The sequence below is a fragment of the Rhinolophus ferrumequinum genome, chromosome 24, assembly GCF_004115265.2.
Source record: "Rhinolophus ferrumequinum isolate MPI-CBG mRhiFer1 chromosome 24, mRhiFer1_v1.p, whole genome shotgun sequence".
Taxonomy (NCBI): domain Eukaryota; kingdom Metazoa; phylum Chordata; class Mammalia; order Chiroptera; family Rhinolophidae; genus Rhinolophus; species Rhinolophus ferrumequinum.
The window spans coordinates 17126184-17147150 of record NC_046307.1 but is presented as its reverse complement, the minus strand read 5'-3'; the positions used below and the strand labels follow the sequence as shown (position 1 = coordinate 17147150).

Here is a 20967-nt window from a genome sequence, read left to right as displayed (position 1 = left end):
TGTGGAGAAGGAAGCCTTGGGGTAGCCCTGAGGCCATAAGGAGTCAGGGCTATCCGAAACTATGAATGTGGAAGCCTTACGGAGGGGGGAGGGGGGAAAGATGCCTGTACAAACGGGAAAGAACCAACCAGGTGGGGGAGCGTCCATGGCAGCAGTCGGACGCAGAGAGGGCCAACATGAGAAGGAGCTGAGGGCTGGTGACGTGGAACAAAAACAGCTGCTCAGTGTCATTCTGGTCCTGGCTTTCTTCCAAGTGGCCCCCACCTCCCCGTAGCTCCAGCTCTTTCCAAACTTTCCTGGGTTGCTGGCCTGCGTTTCCGCCCCACAGTGCCTTGATCTCCTGAGGTGACCTTAGGGTGTCCAATCAAGCCGGAAACCAGAAGAAAGTGTGGGCTCTTCTAGCTCCTCAGAGTGCTCTGGTTCTCACTGGCAGATGAGTAACCGGGATTGTTCTAGACTAGTTGGGGGAGGGGTTGTGTTTCTCTGTAACTTGGATATGACACGATTCTCCCCCGTGCCCATTAGGAAGCAGGACTCAGCACCTCAAGACAACCCTGCACAGACATTATGTCCTCAGCTATTGTTAAAATAACTCTGACGATAATCATGGCAGGCAGCGTTTGTTGAGCATTTGTTATGTGCTAGAAGCCATGCTAAATGCTTTACATTAACTACTTCATTTAATCCTTACAACCCCCTATGCAGTAGATACTATTATTATTCCTGTTTAACATATGAGACGTACAGACATCAAGTACCTTCATGGCAACACAACTAATAAGCAGTGAAGTTGGGGTATGAACTCAAGTAAGTCTGTCCCGGAATCCCTGCTCTTAACACTGTGACCCACGGAATCCCAAAAACCTGATTTTTACCAAAGAATTCCTGAGGTGACATCAAGAGGATTCATATTGCATCCCACAGAGGGGAAACTCCATAAAACTTCCTTTCAGATAGTTTTGTCCCCCCAAAGACCCCCCTCCCCACTGACAACCCCCTCATCTATCCTCCCTCTTCCTTACCCAGCCTCCAAAAACCTCAGTGTGTATGCCCCACTCAACGAAACCAAGGCCTGGCCCTTAAGAGTCCTGATGTCACCCCCAGCTTTGCGCAGACACATTCCAGACTCACAGCTACCGCCTGGAGCAAAGGCAGCCCCACAGGGACATATAGGAAAGCAGTCTCGAAAGGATCCTATCCGCTCCAGAGAAAAGGGGACATCTTTATAGGTGGCAAAACATGGGTCAGCTATTCCGAACAGAAACTGGTTTTTTTCTCTTCTTTACTAAAAATTCTTGTATTTCTAGATGAATCTGGAGGAAAGCTAAGCATAAGGCTGTGGCAGCACACAAGCAGGGTTTCACCTGCAATCACACTGCTCTCTTGTTCTGGGGACCCAGGGCACGGATTACACAGTCGTAGTCTAGATGAGGGTCTTAGGTTTCTGCCGAACATTTGGTATAGAGAGACCTAATTCTTCCCGAGCTGTGCCAAGTTCGGTGGGTTACACAGTGGCTGCTTACGAGGCCACCAAATGTGAGGAATAAGGTGGAAAGCTGGCTCAGACGGTGAATAGGAAGGAGCACTGAGGTCATGGCGGACAGAGCTCTCCATGCCCTACTCAGAGCAAGCTGTAGGCAAACTACCCACTCAGCTCACGTTCTAGTAAACCGCTCTTTGTATCACCTGGGAACTGGTTGCTGAATTGTACCTTGGAAAGAATAAACTCCAGGAGCTGACATTTCTGGAAATGGAAGAAGAGCTTGGAAAAATCAGCCACATATGCAAAGAAAATTACAGCAAAAAGAGTTGCTTTGTAATGGTGAACCAGAGTGTTTGCTTGTGGGCATATGACCTAATTGCCTTGTGCTGAAATTAAAGGCAGGACTTAATAACTGGCTTCTGAAGAAGAGGGAATTTAATTTAGACTTTCCTTATAGACCAAGAACAAGAAAAAAGAGCCCTCAGCCCTACACAGAAATTTGGGTGTTGCACGAAAATTTACTAGCAAAACTTCTCTTGATCCATGGGAAAGCATACTTTCTTTTCACTTACTTTTCCTAGCTACTGATTCAGGTTTAAAGAACTACTAAGTCTCAAAAATTTTCCTTTTCCATTTAAGGCCAGAAAGCAATGCTTTAAAGTACGAATTAAATTTCAGTTTCACAGGACATTTGGTGTAGGGCTTTATTTAAGAAATTGTTACAGACTTTTGCCCCAAGATTTGTTTGGGAGGAATAAAAGTACTGTCCTAATCTCCAGAGAGCGGACCTAATGAGAAATTCTGGTGGTGCTCAGTGTGTGGAGAGGGCAACCACAAAAATGCAACATTTTCAAATGATCCAATTGCAAGTTTTCATCCCTTTAAATATTTCTTCTCTCGACATCTTTCTTACAGTCCAAATTTTAATTGTTTTTTTTTCATCTAAAATGTTAGATCCACAGAGACCTTTGTGGAAAAAATAGACAAATACACACTTGGGACATGGCGCCATCTTTTCTTTTATAAGCCCAATGCTTGAAAACAGACAGAGTCTGAGACATAGGAAGTCTTTTGGCTAACAGGATTAAGAAAAACAAAAAGTTAGGTCATAAAGCTGGGAGTGCTCCTCCCCCACTCGCAATAAGCTGGATCACGGCAGACAAGGAAATTAAAAACTTCAAAGTACGTCTAGAAGATGAAGTAGAGAGATTATTGGAAACTCTGTCCACACAACGTGAAAACCGCAGAGACAATTCATTCAGCCATAAATATTTTTGAGTGAATGACCAAGTTACTCACTACTTAAAATGTCTCATATTAGCTGCAATGTTCCCCCATGGATGCAGATCTGATTTCCCCCACCTGGACAGTAAGAGATTTGAGGGGCGGGTATCTTTCAGTTTCTTTCCTTAGTGCCTGGAACAGTATCTTTAACAGTAGGATTTAGTTAAGTGTTTGCTAACTGGCTGGGAAGGGTCTGTCTGTCAGATCTGGCTGATTCTGAATGCTGATATTCTGAGGGCTCCAGGCAGGGTACAGGGGGACCACGGCAGCAAACACTCAAGAGGTGATGCCAAATTCCAAAGGGACACACATAAAATGAAGATAAGTCTACGTTCCCCTGAGACTTAAGAAAGGGTAGAGGGTTAAGCAAGAGCAGTTGGTGGGTGTTCTGAAAATAATTATTTAATTGAAGTTTTCATTTGGGACAGTGCTGCATGTAACTGCTGTCTGGGATGATTGCATCGGCCATGTTAGTCACTACATGTGGACCTGGTCTCTGTTGGATTAGTGGGTCCAGGATTCCCATGACTCCATTTCTGAACTCCTGATCTCCTGCCAGTTTATTTTCACTGTACAATTGCACATTGTAAGTGCTGCCATGGGATGACTAAGGACTTATTTCCTCTAATTCCACTTTCACACAAAAGGTCAACAGAAGAATGGGAAAAAGAGTGTGTGTGTGTGTGTGTGTGTGTGTGTGTGTGCGCGCGCACACGCGCGCACGCGCACAATGGAGGACTGTTTCACCCCCAGAAGAAGCACAGAGTTATATGGCGCTCTTACCATGAGGTCCGTGCTGGAAGGCACGGTGTATAGAAGTTAAAAGAGAATATAGGCTTCTTCCGAAAGAGTTCAAGTCAACACATATATTTCAAGATATGTTTCAGCTTTGGATTTTCCAACTTCCAAGCAGTATTCTTCATGTCAAAGCACTGAAGTTAGTGGGCTTTAATCACCCCTGTCACTAATGTCTGACATCACATAGTGACCTTGCCAATTTCATCCTCCATTCCTGGTGCCACTGTCCTTAAATTCTAATCTGTAAGTTTCACCTGCTTAAACCTTCTCAGGTTCTGAGTACAGCGGTGAACAAAATAAGCTGAACAGCATTTTTCAGCGTGCTCAAAACCTAAGATGATTTTCCTCCTATGTCACTGCTTTAGTCACACCAAAAAACCCACCTCTTTTTAGTGTGTCTAATCACAAACAGTATCACTTCTCCCATTCTTAACAATAGAAGCTGAAAGGGACTATAAAATTACTAAATTGTTCCTTTTTTCGTTAGCAAGAAGCAGGGGACAGTGACAAATACAGGCGATTTGAGCAGTACGTCTGGGGTTACCAGGGCAACTGCTAATTATTATTGAGTAACTCTAGTGTATCTCCATAAAGGTCAGGAGTTAAGGTTTTTCCATTATATATTCTGCTTTAAAATGGGGCTTTTAAAGGAAATTGGGTAGGTAGCAGGTGGACAATGGCAGATGGAGCTCAGGTGAGAGAACTACGTAGCTCAGAAAAACTGAACTACTTAAATTTCACCATGTTGGCTGAGTAGTTGGGGGAGGAGTTCGTGAATAGCTAGCTGCTCACTGTAAAAAATGACTTTCTGGTTTCCTAAGTTAGGGCTTCCCAAATTAACAAGAAATCTGAAATCAGTCGAGATGCAGGGGTCTAAATGGATCTACTCTATTTCACTCCCTAAGACAAATTTCCTCTTCTCTCCTAAGAGTTACCATTTGCTAAACTGATCTGGAGCCTTGGACAGACCAGCCTGGAGAGGAGGAATCATTTGGCCATTAAATGAATGCTTTGAATAGACTTAACTTTATTTAAAACACATCAAAGGCAACACCTTCTCAGTACAGGCCTTATTCTTCAATTAAATAGCACCTTACCAAGATCCCTAGCTATTGAGAATATAACAAATGTAAAGGCTTAAAAAAAATTCCTTGCTCACTTCGGCAGCACATATACTAAAAATTGGAACAATGCAGCCCCCATGTGAGGGTGACATGCAAATTCATGAAACGTTCCATATTTTAAAAATCAAACTAGCATGCTATATGCCTTAAACATATACAGTGACGCATGTCAATGAATTTTCAGTTACACTGGAAAAAAATAAAAGCACATGTATTCAAAACTCCCTTCTCACAAAGATGAGCCCCACAACTTTCAGAAGAGAGTAAAAGAATGGCCATTTCAAAAGTGAGGGAATTTATTTTTAACTGAGTCTTCAAACCTGGACAATCGATGCATGCACATGTTAAACAATTCCAACACTACAAAAGAATAGTGTTGAAAGGAAAAGTCAGTGTTGCTTCCACCACAGGCCTCTGTCCCATCTGACTCCAGTGGAGACAACCACACAGATTCATTCCCCTCTGTCTTTCCAGAAATATGACAAACATGCACACACATCTCTTTGTATTTGTACATACCCCTGAATTCTTATATGAGTAGGAGCACACAACGCACACTAATGGTTTTCAAATCTAGCTGTATGTCAAAATCACCTCGGGAAGTTTTAAGAAACCCCAACTCAGATGCCAGTCCAGGCCAATGAATTCTGAGGCTCCAGGGAAGGGGCCTAGACGTTGGCATGTTATACTTTAGGCCCCCCAGGTGATGCTGTCGTACAGCTTGGGCTGAGAACCACAGGTGCACACTCTTCTGAATCTTGCTTTTGCCCTTACTGTACCTTTAAAGCTTGGTCCATACCAGCACACACAGCACCTTTGCTGTACTGGGTAGTATTCCATTCTATGAGTTCATTTAGGCTGGTTATCCCTTCTGGTTCCACTCTTTGGCTTTCATAAATAGCACGGCAATAGACATCTGTGCTAGATGGCATCCAGTCTGCATCCTGCCCTCTTCTCTGGGAGCTAACCAGCATGGATTCCATCATCAGGGATGCCTGCACTCTCTGGCTTCCTGGTGGGGGAGCTCTGGCAGATTAGCAGGAGAAGGAGAGAGCCAAGGTATTTACTCCCTTCTCTCCCTTTCTGAGAGGTCGCCTCCACTTGGCTGAGTCTCTGGACTAAATGTCCTTTCAAGGTGCTGACTCTATGGAACTCTCTACACCCTTCTGGGTTCTGGTAACCATTTTCTACTCGAGTCCCTCCAACCTCAGGATGGTAATCAGTAGGGTGTTACTAGCCCTGCTTTATTGTACCCTCTTGTGATTCTCCTGCCCCATTCCTTTGTAAATGAACCCTCCTTGGACGACGCTATTTTCATTATGCTGATGTTTCTTCTTGGGATTCTAATACTGCATTATTGTTGGATGGACATCTTTGCCTTTATTTCTTTGTGGACAACATCACCTTTGTTCCCTCTGAGGACATGGCTTCTTCACATAGGGCAACAAGAGGTGACAGGGTGGCCCACACAGCAGCTATTTTATCCCTTTTCTGAGCATTTTGGACAAAAGCCAGGGAACAGCCCCATCACCTCTTCAACCTACCAGGAGTTTCTGAAGGAACACGGAAGTAATGTCTTGGGAAGAACCGCACTGATTCATTGAGAAGGAAGCTGATAGGCACTGGAAGAGAACTGACAGAGCAACTGCAGCAAATGAGTAAGATGCAGAATTTCAGAGTAATTGTTTTCAGAAACTGTTTGTCTTTCTGCCCTGACAGTCAAATCTACAGAGTCATTGGCTAGAAAGGAATTCCTGAGGCTAAATTATCCCCTAGTGAAAACCCAGGATTGCAATTAGGTTCTAGTCTAATGATTCTGGGCCCAGTTGGTTCCACCCAGTGGAGAAACAATAGGGCAGATGGCTGGACAAGCCTCCTGAGAGTAAACACCCAAGCCTGCCGTGCAGCTGGTACAGCTGGAAGCCGGTCTTGTAAGAGCGGTGCTTCTATTGATTGCGGTGCATTTTGTTATTGATTGTTAATTTAGTTTTAGGTATTTTCATTTGTTTTAAAATGATCCTCTCCATGTTTTTAATCTGAGATGTTTTCTGTTACACCAGAATCAAACAAATAAAAATAAACATCGAGTGTCTATCTACTGCCACCGCTGATAGAAATCAACGCTAGGGGCCTGCCCATTGGTGGGGGGCAGTCTAAGAGCAAATGACGATGAGGTAATAAAATAAATAGTAGTGGCGACCAATTTTTATTGACCACTTATCATGAGCCAGGACATTTACTAAGTGTTATGCAGGCATTATCTCATCTGACCTTCACAACAACCTTGAAGGTAGGTCTTATTATTACTATTATTATTTTTTACTATTATGATCACCATTTCACAGAGTAGACTTAACTCAGAGAGGAAAAATAACTTGCCCAAGTTTACGCAGTTAGGAAATAGCAGAGCCCAGGCTTCACTGCCAGGCCATTCGGGCTTTTCCCTACCAAAACTTGTGTACATGACAGAACCCATTTCAGACTTCAGATAGCTGTCTGTGGCCATAAATTTAGACACTATAAGCTAAACCTCTTTTCTCCTGAAGGATCTCTGCCATAATAATGCCCTCCATTAGGAGAAATACAAAGTAGAGTGTTGATTTAGAATGGCATTTCCTAAATCCTGTTTTATGATGATCAAGAGAAAGTTCTGTAGAAAGCATGATCTATGGTCAAATAGATTCAGGAAATGCAGCCCTTTGAAGATTTACAGTGGACATATTAAAGGCTCAGAGGTCCTCTAGTCAAGAATCTGTTGAACTTTATCCAACTCAGCCCTTGCCTTCCCACTTGTCCCCAGTCCTATGTCAGTTTGGGGAATGCTGATTTAGAAATCCCAAATCTCCTCTACATGTTGGTGTTGGTCCCCCCCCTTTTCAGTGTCACATACTGAGAGCTGTTTTCCTGTAAATGCAAGGGTCTTGATCCTCTCATGTTACACACAGTAGGTGCTCAATAAAAAAATTATGTTGCTTGTGTAACTGATGCACCCACCCTCTCTTGATCTGTGACCAAAAGGCACACATTTGCAAAGCAGCTGGCTGGCTTCCTTGGGGAGTTGGGAAGCTCTGGTGAGCTAACTGGGTTCCCCTGAGAAGCAAACCATCAATAAGTTGTGACAGATCTCAAAGGACAGGGGCAGGGCGCTCTTAGCCCCATGACTGTCATCACTACCGAGACAATTAGGGTGCCAGGCTTGGTGCTGGGAGTTTTACAATGAGGTCAGTCCTGATTTTATCCTGGTGGAAATCCATCAGCCTAAGGCTGACGGCTATGGTTCTCCGGCTGTTGCATGTGTCAGACTCCCCCCCAGGGCTTGTTAAAACACCGAACTGCGTTCCTCCTCCAGAGTGAAGCCAATACGTCTGGGGTGGGGCCTGACAATGTGTAGAACTAACAAGCTCCCAAGTGACGCCGATGACACTGCTCCCAGGAGCACACCCTGAGAACCACTGCACTGCGCTGAGACCCTGCCCGGGAAGACCCCATGAAGCCGACAGCAGAGCCTGCATGGTTTTCTCGATTCTTGATGGCAGAGGAGGGGTTAAAAATAAGATTCTAAGGCCGTTTCCAACTAGAAGTATGTTCCTAGCTAAGTAAGCATCTGCTTTCCAGACCGACTAAAAGGGTTTAAAAAGCAGTTACTTTAACTCTAATATAATTTCAATTTACCCGATTTAGGATCTGAACCTACCAGTACAATTCCTCTAAATTATACACGTAGGGAGAGAAACAATTCCAAATCCAACCCCAAGTGAGAAAAGCGGCATTTTAGAGTTCCTTCGAAGTCCCCTTAGAGGCATAACAGTGCTGAAAGCCATGCAAAATCTTAAGCCTCTGTGCTTCCCTAAAGAGTCTACCAAAAATACGAGATTCAAAATGCCTCACACCTACTTATATCGTGCTGTGCCGTGAGGCATTTGAGGGCAGCCAAATTCAGAGTATGTTTCATTTCACCCGAAGGCTTTAGCATCTACTGTGTGTCATGGCAAATTTGGGGAATCGTAGCTTAGCAAGATTAATTAGTTTATTGACCCTTTATGTGATTTTTAACTTGGAAAGGGGGAAAGAAAACAATAATGCATGTGAAGGGAAACATTTTCTCGTTTGTGATTTCCACTATGCTGGAAACAGGAATGTGTAAGCTCTGGACCCGCGTCCCGGCGTCCCCACCTCCTCCCATACCCCCTCTGCTGACAGGGTGTGCAGATCCAAGTGCCACCGGCAGTCCTGGTGCTTGGGAACAAAATCCTGCTGGGTCATAAAGTGAGAGGGCTGCCTCGAGCAACTTTTATGGGGAAAAAAAGAACTAATAACCAAACACATTTATTCAGGAAGAATAGGATGGGTCACCAGGCAGGAATCTCCATCCTCAACCAAGCAAAGCCAGCTGGGCTCCTGACTGGCGAAGATCTTGGCTGGGGACCGGGAAAAGCTGACAGGAAGCCACTCAGAAAACAAGACTACGGGTCATGACAGCGACCATCTCGGAAATAGTCAAGGGAACGCGACGGGGCGTGGTACTTGGGGCGCGGTACTTGGGGCGCTGAGGCCGTGGCGGCCCCAGGAGCCTGAAGTATCATTGGGATGGTTTCAGGCTTGTCCAAGAAACGACCATGACAGAACAGGCTGGACCCACCATGGGGGTTATGAGGAGGAACAAGAAAAGGCAAATGATTCCTTACAAAGATGATTACGCTTTTGAGTTAGTTCCCAAAGTAGGGAAAGCCACCAAGTTGTCATGGGAAACAGTCTGAAGAGACCTTTTTTGCTTGGAGGTAGATGAGAAACAGAATCTTCAATTTAACAGGAAAGATACTCCTCCACAGAAAACTGATTCAACCACAGAGAACTTCCTCTTTCAAATCCCTGCATTCCAAAGGATGAAAAATAAAGATCATTGTAGTAAAATCATAGCTGCCTGTTTGGGTGTAACGCTTTTGGCATAAAATACAATAGCAATTAGATGGTAAAATTATTTTTAAAAATATGCCATTAATTATCAATTGTCAAATGCATCTTATTTGTTTTGTGATTTATTTGGTCTCAATAAATAACATTCAAGCCCAGAGCTCATCAAGTACCCACCCTGGGATCTGGAGGTTTCCAAATTTTTCAGGAACAGGCGTGCCTACCCCAGCTGGTCTTTGTTTATAAGGTGGGGCAGCACCTGCCTCTGTAGATGTTCCTTCTTTTCACTGATAACTCAAAGAATGGACTGACAGATAGCTCCGGTCTCAGATTCAAGGTAAGAAGCTAGTGGGGACAGGTGAGAAGAGCCTGGGACATTTGTCTGCACACAAAAAATACATACCAGGGCTGAGGGAATAAAGGGAGAGAGAGGATATCGTGTGGAAGAGGTCCTCCAAAATACCATTAACTGCCATTCATAGTGCTAAACATGTAAATGAGATAACAAAAGATAATCTCATTTAACCCTCACCACACCTTTTTGAGGAGGGTATGATTTACCCTATTTTACAGATGAGGAAACTGATCTAGAAAGAACTTGCATCCTTCCCCTCCAAATCCGTGCCTCCTTTACTCTACATTAGTTTTCTCTAAAGAACTTAACATTTGATAAATTAGACAGCAATTTACCTCCTGTCTCCGCTAGAATATAAAATAACCTCTAATTTTTGTTTTTAATTCAGTGTATCTTCAGCACTCAGAAAAACGCCTGGCCCACAGTAGGTGTTCCAATGATATTTGTTGAATGAATGTTGGCTGAATACATAAAACATAAGTAAAACTTTAGAGATATCTTTCAAGGCAAGTTCCCCCAGATTTCATCTGAGAGCAGCTGAATCAAAATCAAGAGCCAACAGTGCTTTAGAGAAACAGCTCTGCCTGGAAGCAGGCTTTGTTTATCCTCTGAATTCCAGGGACTCGGCTCTCGCCTTTCACTGGCCACTAAGATGGGAGAGGACGGTTGACTCTGGCAGAATTTGAAGGCTCTTGGCATGCACATATCCTTTAGGTCACCAGAAATAACTTTGGAAATGCGTGTGTGTGTGTGTGTGTGTGTGTGTGTATGTGTGTGTGTGGTGAGCGGAAAGGACGAGAGAAATCCGTTTTATTTATGGGGCTACTGGCAGTGAGTTAATTTTTAGGGGTAGGGACCACTTAGGCCGGGAGACCTCCAAGGTGGGTTCCTCCACTGCTATAATCATCCCCGCCATCCTCGCTTTCTTTCCATCTTCACAAGCCTCTCCATCCTTACCCCAGTGGTCTGAAGCAAGCATTCACCTAGGCTTTGTTAGTTTGGGGGAATTACTGCAGTATCTTAAGTCCCTAGTGGGATGTCCCGACTTCTTTCTCAACATTTGTTTACTTCCTACTTAAAAACCACTATCTTCCAGAAGGTGGTGGCATGATGCCAATTCTATTGGTCATTGTGAGAGGAGAGAGTGACTTTTACTTCTGCAGTCCTTTGCAAGCACCCAGTGAAAACCTCTGTTCTTAGAGTCAGGTCAGTCCCACCTCTTCCAGCACGGAGTGAGGGGATGGGCACGTTCAGGGCCAAAGACTGGCACCAGGCAGTCAGTGCTGGTGCCAGGATTACAGCCCAGGCTTCCTGCTTTCCATGCCAGTACGTAAGCTATCTTTCTCATGGCCTCAGCCATTAGCTATGAGTTTTTGTCTTGTTTCTTAACTTCTTAGAATCTCATGTATGACTCATTTTCTCTCAAAGAAGAGTCTGAAAATTGAAGGGCGCGTCTCCATGCTGCCACTACTCTATAGCGAGAAGCTTCCATCCTGTTCCCCTTCACCCAGGCAGCCCAGCCCCATCCCACGGCAGATGCCCATGACTTCAAGGTCACAAACTTACAAGCCTCGAGTCAGTTATAACTATTGCTGAATAAACTGGCCCAAGCTCAGCGTCTTACAGCCACACTGTATTGTTTCTCACAAATCTGTGGATTGATTGGGCAGCTTTTCTGTTGGTCTTTCTTGGACTCACTCATGTGGCGGCATTCAACTGGTCGGTGGCCCGGGCGTTAGGCGAGGATGGGACAGCTGGGCTTTTCTCTCTAGGAGACTAGACGGGGCTTTTTCACATGGCAGCTACGTGGGTTCTAAGAGGCTGAGACGCGGAGCTGCGAGGCCTTGTGGCCTGGGCTTGAAAGTCACATCATGTTGCTTCTACGACATTCTATTGGTCAAATTAAGTGAGAGGGTGAAGGCCAGTCTAGATTCAAGGACTCCACCTCTTAATAGGAGGGGCTGCACAGACCCTTTGGTGACATTTCATCTATCACAGGCCTATAGGCAGGAGGTATACAAGAGTGAAACAGGCCAGTTGTGAAAAACTAGGGACTGGACATTATCATCTGTTACCAAGTTACACATATGGGTTGAGAGTGGCCAAATTTTCTAACTTGAAAAGAAGCTGGAAACCTAGATTAAAAAAAATATATATATATAAGTATATAAATAGACTTTATTTTTTCAAGCAGTTTGAAGTTTACAGAAAAATTACTCAAAATAAGTTTCCATATACTTCTCAACTCCCTCTGCTTCTCCTATTGTGAACCTCTTTCATTGGTGTGGCAACAATGAACCAATATTGATACATTATCATTAACAAAAAGCCACAGTTTACAACATGAGGATTCCCTCTTGGTATTCTATGGGTTTTATGAGTTTTGACTAATGCATAGTGTCTCCTGTCTACTATCCCAGTATCATACAGAATGGTATCACTGCCCTAAAAATGCCCTGTGCTCCACCCATTCAACCCTCCTGCCCACTAATCTTTTTACTAACTCGATAGTTTTGCCTGTTTCAGAATGTCATGTACTTGGTATTATACCATGTTGTAGTCTTTTCAGAATGGCTTCATTCACTTAGTAGTGTGTATTTGAAGTTCATCCATATCGGTTCATGATTTGACAGTTCATTTATTGTTATTACTGACTAATATTCTATTGTCGGGCTGGACCACATGAACGTATCCATTCACCTACTGAGGTACGTCTTGGTGGCTTCCAAGCAATAAAACTGCTATAAACATTTGCGGGCAAGTTTTTCTGTGGACATAAGTTTTCGACTCATTTGGGTAAACACCTACGAGTGTGATTGCTGGATTGTGTCATATGATAAGTCTTATGTTTAGTTTTGTAAGAAACTGCCAAATCATCCTTCAAAGTGGCTGTCTCATTTTGCATTCCCACCAGCAAGGCACAAGAATTCCTGGAGCTCCACATAGTAACCAGTATTTTGTGTCAGTAATCTGGATTTTAGCCATTCTAAGAGGTGTGTAGTGGTATCTCATTGTGATTTGAATTTGCAATTCCCTAATGACACAAGATGTTGAACATCTTTTCGTGTGCTTATTTGCATCTATATGTCTTCTTTGGTGAGGTGTCTGTCCAATTCTTCCATCCAGTTTTTAACTATGTTGTTTGTTTACTTATTGTTGAATTTTAAAAGTGCTTTGTATATTTTGGATTCTGGCCTTTTATCAGATAGTTTTCTGTTGTTTTGTTTTGGGGTTTTTTTGGCAAATATTTTCTCCTAAACTGTGGCTTGGCTTTTTATTCTCTTAATAGTGTTTTTTTGCAGAGTGCAAGTTTTTAACCTACATGAAGTCCAACTTACCAATTTTTTCTTTCATGGATTATGTTTTTGGTGTTGTATCTAAATAGTCACTGCCAAACCCAAGGTCACCTAGATTTTCTCCTATGTTGTCTTCTAGAAATTTTATAGTTTTATATTTTACATTTAGATCTATGATCCATTTTGACTTAATTTTTATGAAAGGTGAAAGATGTAAAATCTGTGTTTAGATTTATTTATTTTTTTAATGTGGATGTCCAGTTGTTCCAGTATGAAATCTGGATTTTTGTGAGAAGTGTCCTGATATTGTGTGTGTGTGTGTGTGTGTGTGTGTGTGTGTGTGTGTGTGGCAATTTGGCACCCTCTGTATGTATGTGTACATACACCCACAGCCACACACACACAATGTTTTTTGGTGGTAGGGGTAGGGGAGAACTGAGTTCCTCCTCCGTCAGCACACACGTCTGTAGGCTGTTTTCCCCATCTTGGATCATCTCTCATCCCCGACCTGGAATGTTCTTCATCATAAATCTTACCTAATGCCCACCATGTAATCTTACCTAATGACCACCTCACATTTCATCTACTCCACCATTTCCAATACTCTGACCGGTGCATGCACCAACAGATATTCAATTAATAGTTGTTGAACTCTAAACACACATGGGAGCTATAAGTCCCATTTAGCACTGCCATACTTTCCTCCTTAGCAAGGCTGTACGCTGTGAGGGAGGCCAGGAATCCTCTTTTTCTCATTTACTCTAATCGTGTAGCATAGGTCTGGGCATGAAATAGGTCTTTAATACTTGCTGACAATTTTAGACTAGCTGGACTTTGGGGCTGGCTTACCAAGTATCCTTTGATCTTCAGGAGTGATGGCTACTTCAGGAGGTCTAGCTGAGAACCTGCCAAAGATTTAAGCCCTGCAGCCTTGCCTTGGCACGGTTAGAGGATGGCACTCTAATTTTGACCCCTGATTTAGCACTAAGCCCACACAAACAAACGGGCCCTATCTCCTTGGAGAATTAGAAAATCAGACAGCAAAATGTGGTCTCGGAAGGACCAAAGGGTGCTGAGTCCCAAACGTCCTTCTTTCATTATGATTGTTACATGTTCATAGTGATCATTCCACTCATTATGAAAATAATGAAAAACGAATGAATGAAATAAAAAGAAGTACAAACAGTTTTCTGGGGACTGGCTCCCCGCTGTATGCTAAATTAACAGTCAAGCTAATGGTAATCCCCCACCCCAACTTTGTTTTTTGTTTTCATCTGCATCATTAATTGTTCCTGTTGAAGGATCTCTGTGCGTTACAAAGTGAACAAAGACGGAGCAAATAAAAGGGTCCAGACTGAGGGGGATCCCCAAGTGGTCTCAGTTGGTGGCAACTATGCCCATTCACCATGGCGTAGTGTGCTGGTAGACTTCTCAGAATTCATTTATGCAAGGAAAGGACTAGGGCTGCTGCTTATCAGGACTTCCCAGCTTCTGCCCATGGCTCATCCAGGCAAATCCCCGGCAGGAAACACCAGGGAAGCACAAACATCTCACTGCCCTGGGTGACAGCAGTGGTCCATGAACCTGCTGCAGAGTCACGGCCCTCCTTCAGGGCTGTGGCCAACTCTGGTGTCAGCGCTGGCATCACACTGCTTCCACCTCAAGAACAGGCTTCCTTGGTCAAGACTCACATGTAAGTCAGATATTCACTCATCTTGGAAGGACACCAGTCTTGTTGGAAACACACCCACACTCCTGCCTTGAATCCTCCTCCAAAAGCAAGTAGGTAGAACTGTTCCTGGCATCACCCTCCCTTTTCTGGGAACCCCCCACTTCCAAATCTGTAGCAGGCAGGAAGCAGTCCCGCTGGGCGGTCAGAAGAAGGTGGAGTAAGCCCCAGTGTTTTATGTAAAACAAATCACATCTAGACAACTGAAAAATGAAAAGCCCAAAACTCTTCTTCTAGGACGTGTTTAAAAGACATAACTCCCCCCCACACCTTCAACTTAGCTGCTAAAGTAGCCTCTTCAGAAACACTGTACTCCATGGTGACTCAGGGGATTCCCAGCTTCCGGCTGCTGGAAACAAAGACCACTAGTTGGTACTGTGGCTAAAATTAGGGAATGTGAAGCAACCTGGGCTAGAAATTCAACCATGCTCAGGGTGAGCAATGACTAACTTCAGTAACTGGTAGGTACAGAGGTTGAAACAAAATGAAAAAGAAAGAAAAAGAAACAAGGCTTTCCTTAATGTCTAGGAAAATGGGCCTAGGAGCACCCGAGAAAGCCACACGGCAAGGAAGGAGGCTCCATGGGAAGTCCAGCCCTGGGAGCCAGAGAAAGTCACTGCCCATAAGCTGAACAAGCTAAACTATTTTGAGCTCTTCAGGCACTGGTCCGCTTCTTGGTGAGCAAACACATTATCTACCAAGTAACCGGTCAGTCATTAAACTTCCTGAATATCAAGATAGGATTGATTTAAAGCCAACAACTGAAAAGAGACCTGATTTTTTCAAAGTATGATTTCATCTTACACTTCTGCTGCGTTCTCATATGCTTCTTAAGTCCATCTCAGAGTAATTTTTCCTCTCAAACCTTAATATCCCTTAGTCTCTTCTAAGGCAAAATTGTTGGGCCCATTTTTCAGATCCGTAAATATCATAAAGGGCTAGCATGGCAAGGTGTGATCATGTAACCATGGCATGGAGACAGGCAGGAAAAGGTTCTGACATCCTGGGTCCAGCCAAGCGAGACCATAGCCCTGAAGGTGATCTGTGGCTGAACCACAAACTATTTTCACTAGAGAAAGGCAAAGTCAACTGTTTTTCCTGTGTCTTATACAACTGTAGCCTAAGAGTCCAGCTGTTCTGGTCATGGCCTCACATTCTTTTGGCAAAAGCTTGAGTTGACACGATTTATGGGGTGGTCTGAGGAAGCATGCTAAGCAATGTGGGATGAAACCACAAGGGGGAACTTTCTGGCCCTAACAGAGTAGATCTAATTTCCATGGAGGATTGGACAAACAGCCCCAAAACTGCCTGTCTTGGCTGTGGGTACTCAACAACCAAGAATGAAACAAGAAAGTTCTTCTCTTTCATAGTCTCTGGTATGTGATCAGTCATATTAAGCTTTGAGGATCTGAGTCCAAAAAGCTATGGGCGGGGGGTGTGGGGGGCCACTTTCTGGGAGTGGACGCGAAGGTAGCACTGGACATTCTCAATATAGTCAGGGAGAAGGGAAATCGAGACGACACGAATGAGTGAAACAGACTTGGCTACTGCTCTACTGAACAACAGTGCCTGGATGTTTATAAAACTAAAAGAAATTGCTTTCCATGCCCAGCAGCCAGCACAGGCAATAGCCATCACCAAAGCCATCTCAGCAGGATGGTAAATCAAAGATCACCAAGGCCAAGAAGCAGTATGTTACGAACAATGATTAATTCACAACCAACTAGCCAAGCTCACGTTTAGGGAGAAGGTTTCAATCATGTTCATAAGACATTGCTCAATGTCTGATGGGGCCAGAGAGCAAATTCTGGGCAGAATGGCTGTCCCAGGGCCTACTATGGCAGGCAAGCGGACATCAGACTTACAGTGAACTGGGCCTGGTGGGTTTGAGCACATCCAGATCGGGGTCACTGGAGTTCATGTTGGGCTGTAGGCTGCTGCTGGAGTTAAGGATGCTGTTTGTATTTGATGAGACGACAGATTCCAAACTGGAGTTGATGATGCTGTTTCTTTGCTCGTCTGGAAAAAAACAAAAACAAAGGCCACAAAATATATCAATATAATTAATGATATTAATCTCATTCCATAGGGAGAGTCTGTTCCTACACCTACAAAAATTTACAAACAATGAGACTGGATTGAAATCTCTGGTCCCGACAGCTAAGCAAAACACAGAGAGTAAGGATAAGAATTACAAGTGGGAAAGGAAAAGTCAACGGGGAACAGTTGACTTGAAACTTTAGAGCCACCCCCATCCTGAGCTTGACAACACACACCCTCTCTTTCATATGACTAGCCTTTTTCCTAAGGGTGGACCTCCCACTACACCATATATTGTGTCTTCTTTTGATTGGCAGATGGTCAGAACACAGAGCAGCCTTCAGAGCCTCCTTCCATTCAACAAGATCCTCTTGGTTTCTGTGACATTCACCTTTTATTCTAAAACTGCCCCCAATATTGTTTTAATTGCCCAAGCCACTTTCTACCTCCGACTCTATAGCCCCTCCCCATAAAGTATCTACTAGTTGGCCATCTACTTCCTTATGACTCTGCAGTCTAAATCCCTGACTGCTCCCCAGACATACACTTCTGGTTGCCGTAGCCCTCTGTATTTGATATTTTTTATAGCTTCAAGTTAGTTCTTTGATAAATAGATCTGTAAGGGCTGCAGGATGGTTTGCATATAAAAACCTGAGACCAGGTCCAAGCAGTCATGTTAACGCTTGGAGAATATTATTAAGCAAGCAGGGAGAAAACCCGAGTCCTCTTCAAGACTCCACCCCAACTGGCTGTGTGGCCTCAGGCGATTTTCACTCACTCTCTGTTTCTTGGCTAATGCATCTATACAATGGGGGAACGAGACCTGTCCTACACAGCTCAAGGAGCTGTCAAGAGGATCAAGTGGGGTCATATGCAAGAATGCATTTTGTAAACTTTAGAACATTGCTCAAAGAAAAGAACTTTCTGTTTCTTCCCATCTTTAAAAAACTTGGAACCATGCACGGAAGAAAACATTTTTGGGATGACTTAGCTAAATAGCACAGGCACCACTGCTTTAGCAAACTATTAAAGGCTTAGATTAGAATGTCATTCTTGTCCCACATTCATTATACACACACCATATTGAAATCATCCGACGTTTTGGGCAATCAATTCGTATATTAAGAAATATCCTAACTGGATGAATCCTCACTGGACCTTTCCGAAATGAGTTAGAGGTAGACTATATCCCTAAGAAGATGGACAACACTCCCAGACATGGTTGTTTAGAGGTCGACATTTGAACGCAGGTGTCTTTAGGCAATAAAGGGGGTGATGTCATGATTGAAAAATACTTTTCCGGCTTCCAAGTTGGTGAACACTTCGTATGTTGGGCGAGAGTTATGTGCCTAGAGAGGGCATGGGATCCCAGTGTCCTTTGCCCAGACCTTGTCCTGTGCATCTCTCCTGTCTGGCTTTCTTTGAGTTCTATCCTTTCATAATAAACCAGTAATCTAGTGAGCAAATCGGTTTCCTGAATTCTGTGAGCCACTCTCACAAATTAATCGAACCCAAGGAAAGGGTCACGGGAACCTCTAATTTATAGCCAGGCGGTCAGGAGCACAGTAACCACCAGACGCATCCTCTCAACTGGCGGATGTTGCAGGAGAACAGGCGGTGCCTCTGCCCGGGGAGGAGCGGAGACTTGACCAGTGGGCTTTTGGGAGTGTGCAGGAAAGAATTCAAGCATGAGCTGAAATAAAAGTAAAGCAGAGGAGAAGGAAGAAGCAGGCTATTCCATAGACAGAGCCTCCCTGTTCATGCTGGGCTTTAAGACTACGTTCAGCCTTCCTTTAATTGGGGGCTCTCCATTCAAATTTGCAGGAGGAATATTCAAGGATTTTCTGGAAAATTTCCAGGAAGGGCTCCGTTGGCCATTTTGTGTCCTTTTATGGTCATTCTTTTTCCAACAATGGCGTTGAGGGTTGTGTCTTGTAGCATGCTAACGCACTGTTGTAAGTGTATAATGAGTATAGGGTCCCTGCTAGGTGAAATCTGTCACCGTGTGGGTTTTAGCTTGTTGCAGCCAGTCTTAGCTGGCTCCCAGACCACCAACCGTCCATCCCACCTTGGGGTCTGTCCTTGGGGTCAGGTGATAAGTTTTAGAAGGGTGGAAATTTCTGGTCCTGCAGCCAGCTCTGCCTCTACAGCTAGCCTTTCATCGACCTCAGCTGGAGTTATTAAACAGCTGCCCCCCTTCAGGCAGTACACACTCTCCAAAGAGTCCCTCTGGTCCTTATTGTTTTATTCCCAGCTAACCTCATTGACCTCACTTACTTGCCCATCCACTGGCATTTGAATTTGTGGCCCCTGGCATAAATCATGATCAGGTAAAAAGAAACTTTTCCCCTTGCACTAGTCATATGCGTAAAAATGCATTATGCTTATGAAATGATGTTAAAGTAATCTTTGCATTAAACACACACACACACACACACACACACACACACACACACACACCAAATAACCCCTAATATCTTGGCAAATTCTCAATGCCATATTTAAAGCCCTACAGAAGAGTTAAAAACCCCATGAGGCTATTGGGAGATTCCTAAACTCTAAGTAGATTTTGAAAAAAAGGAGATTACTAAATTGATTCCTGAGATTTAGAACTACTCATATTTCAAGAGCTTAAATTCCAAACAGAAACAACAACAAAGAAATAAAAATCAAAAGAGTTACATTGAGCCAAGATGTAGGCAGACTAATTGGGCCTGCAAATGTGAACTTGCTACTGGGAAGAAAAACAACTCTAAAATTACATAATTAGGGGATCACTGAAGAAAAAGATATGCCACTTATCAGTATGAATCAGTCTAAGTAAAATTTTCCTTTGCACAAAATACTCATATCAAGATTCCTGCAAGACTGTGGGGAGCCCAAGACTACCATATAAAAAAGGGAAATGAAGAAGACACTTCTTTGGGGTTCGACAGAAATATTTTCTGCCTTAAATGGGAGGAGAGATGAATAGCTTTTTTAACTCTACTTTGAGGCCAAGTTTACATGACATAATTCTCTGAACTCATCAGAGATAGAAGAGTATAACTGTAGCTCATATTTCTCTTGTGATTATATTTAATTGCCCATGAGAAAGTTATGATTCTACAAATTAAAAACGATACCTTGATAAACGTATATTAGTTTTTCTAAAATACTATTGGGACTTTTTTTTTCTGCTTTACTATCCATTAGCAAAAGAGGGTATCTGAGATAAAAGCTTCTTCAATTTTCACTTATTCAATGAATGTTTATTAAGCATCTACTGAGTACCAAACATGGTCCCCAGACAGTTAGCAGACCCCTACACTAACGCCTTGGTATTTTACTGAGATGCATACTAGCAAATTTATTAACTTGCATATATTTATTCTCAGCATTCCTTGGTAGACTACGAGCAACCTCAGATTGGGTATTTGACAGATAAAACTTTGAAATCACAATTGAAAAACACATTATATAAAGATGCCTTGCTTTATAAAATGGTTTATCAGAATTCTAATGCTCATAAAAAGATGTGATTCTAAAAACTAGACTTAGGTAAAAATTTTAACAACATATCTACTATTACAGTTTTAAAGACAGGGGTTCTCAAGAGTTAACAAGGACAGTTGCTGCATGGAATATGGTATTTGTCGGAAATAAACCCAGAAAAGAAGGAGCATGGGGTGGAAAATGAGAACGTGACCCTCCCTGGACTACAAAAAGCAATAGAATAAAGTGGGGGGCTATACCCAAATTGAGCTTAAGAATTTCTAGTATTTCATTTACTGGAGGACAATAGAATTCTTTTTTTAAGAAATATATTCTTTTTGAGGTTCTATTTTGACTTATATTTATGTATCTAGAACCCTTCAGTTACGGCATGACCTGTAACAAAATAAAACAACAACAAAAGCAAAAGATCACAGAAAGAGGTTCACTGTCCAAAAAGAAAACAAAACAAA

The 20967-nt window shown here is 43.2% G+C and overlaps 1 protein-coding gene across 7 annotated transcripts in view; it reads right to left on the bottom strand.

Moving 5' to 3' along the window:
- The window catches only part of ARHGAP26 (Rho GTPase activating protein 26), a 399917-nt gene that overhangs the window by 55517 nt on the left and 323433 nt on the right, over positions 1-20967 (bottom strand). For 6 of the 7 annotated variants that reach the window (XM_033095952.1, XM_033095957.1, XM_033095953.1 and 3 more), the window contains one exon: positions 16846-16999. In XM_033095952.1, the coding sequence (XP_032951843.1) occupies positions 16846-16999 (154 nt within the window). Of the gene's footprint in view, positions 1-9332; positions 9559-16845; positions 17000-20967 lie in introns of those variants that run through there. The other variant, XM_033095958.1, reaches the window with a different exon arrangement.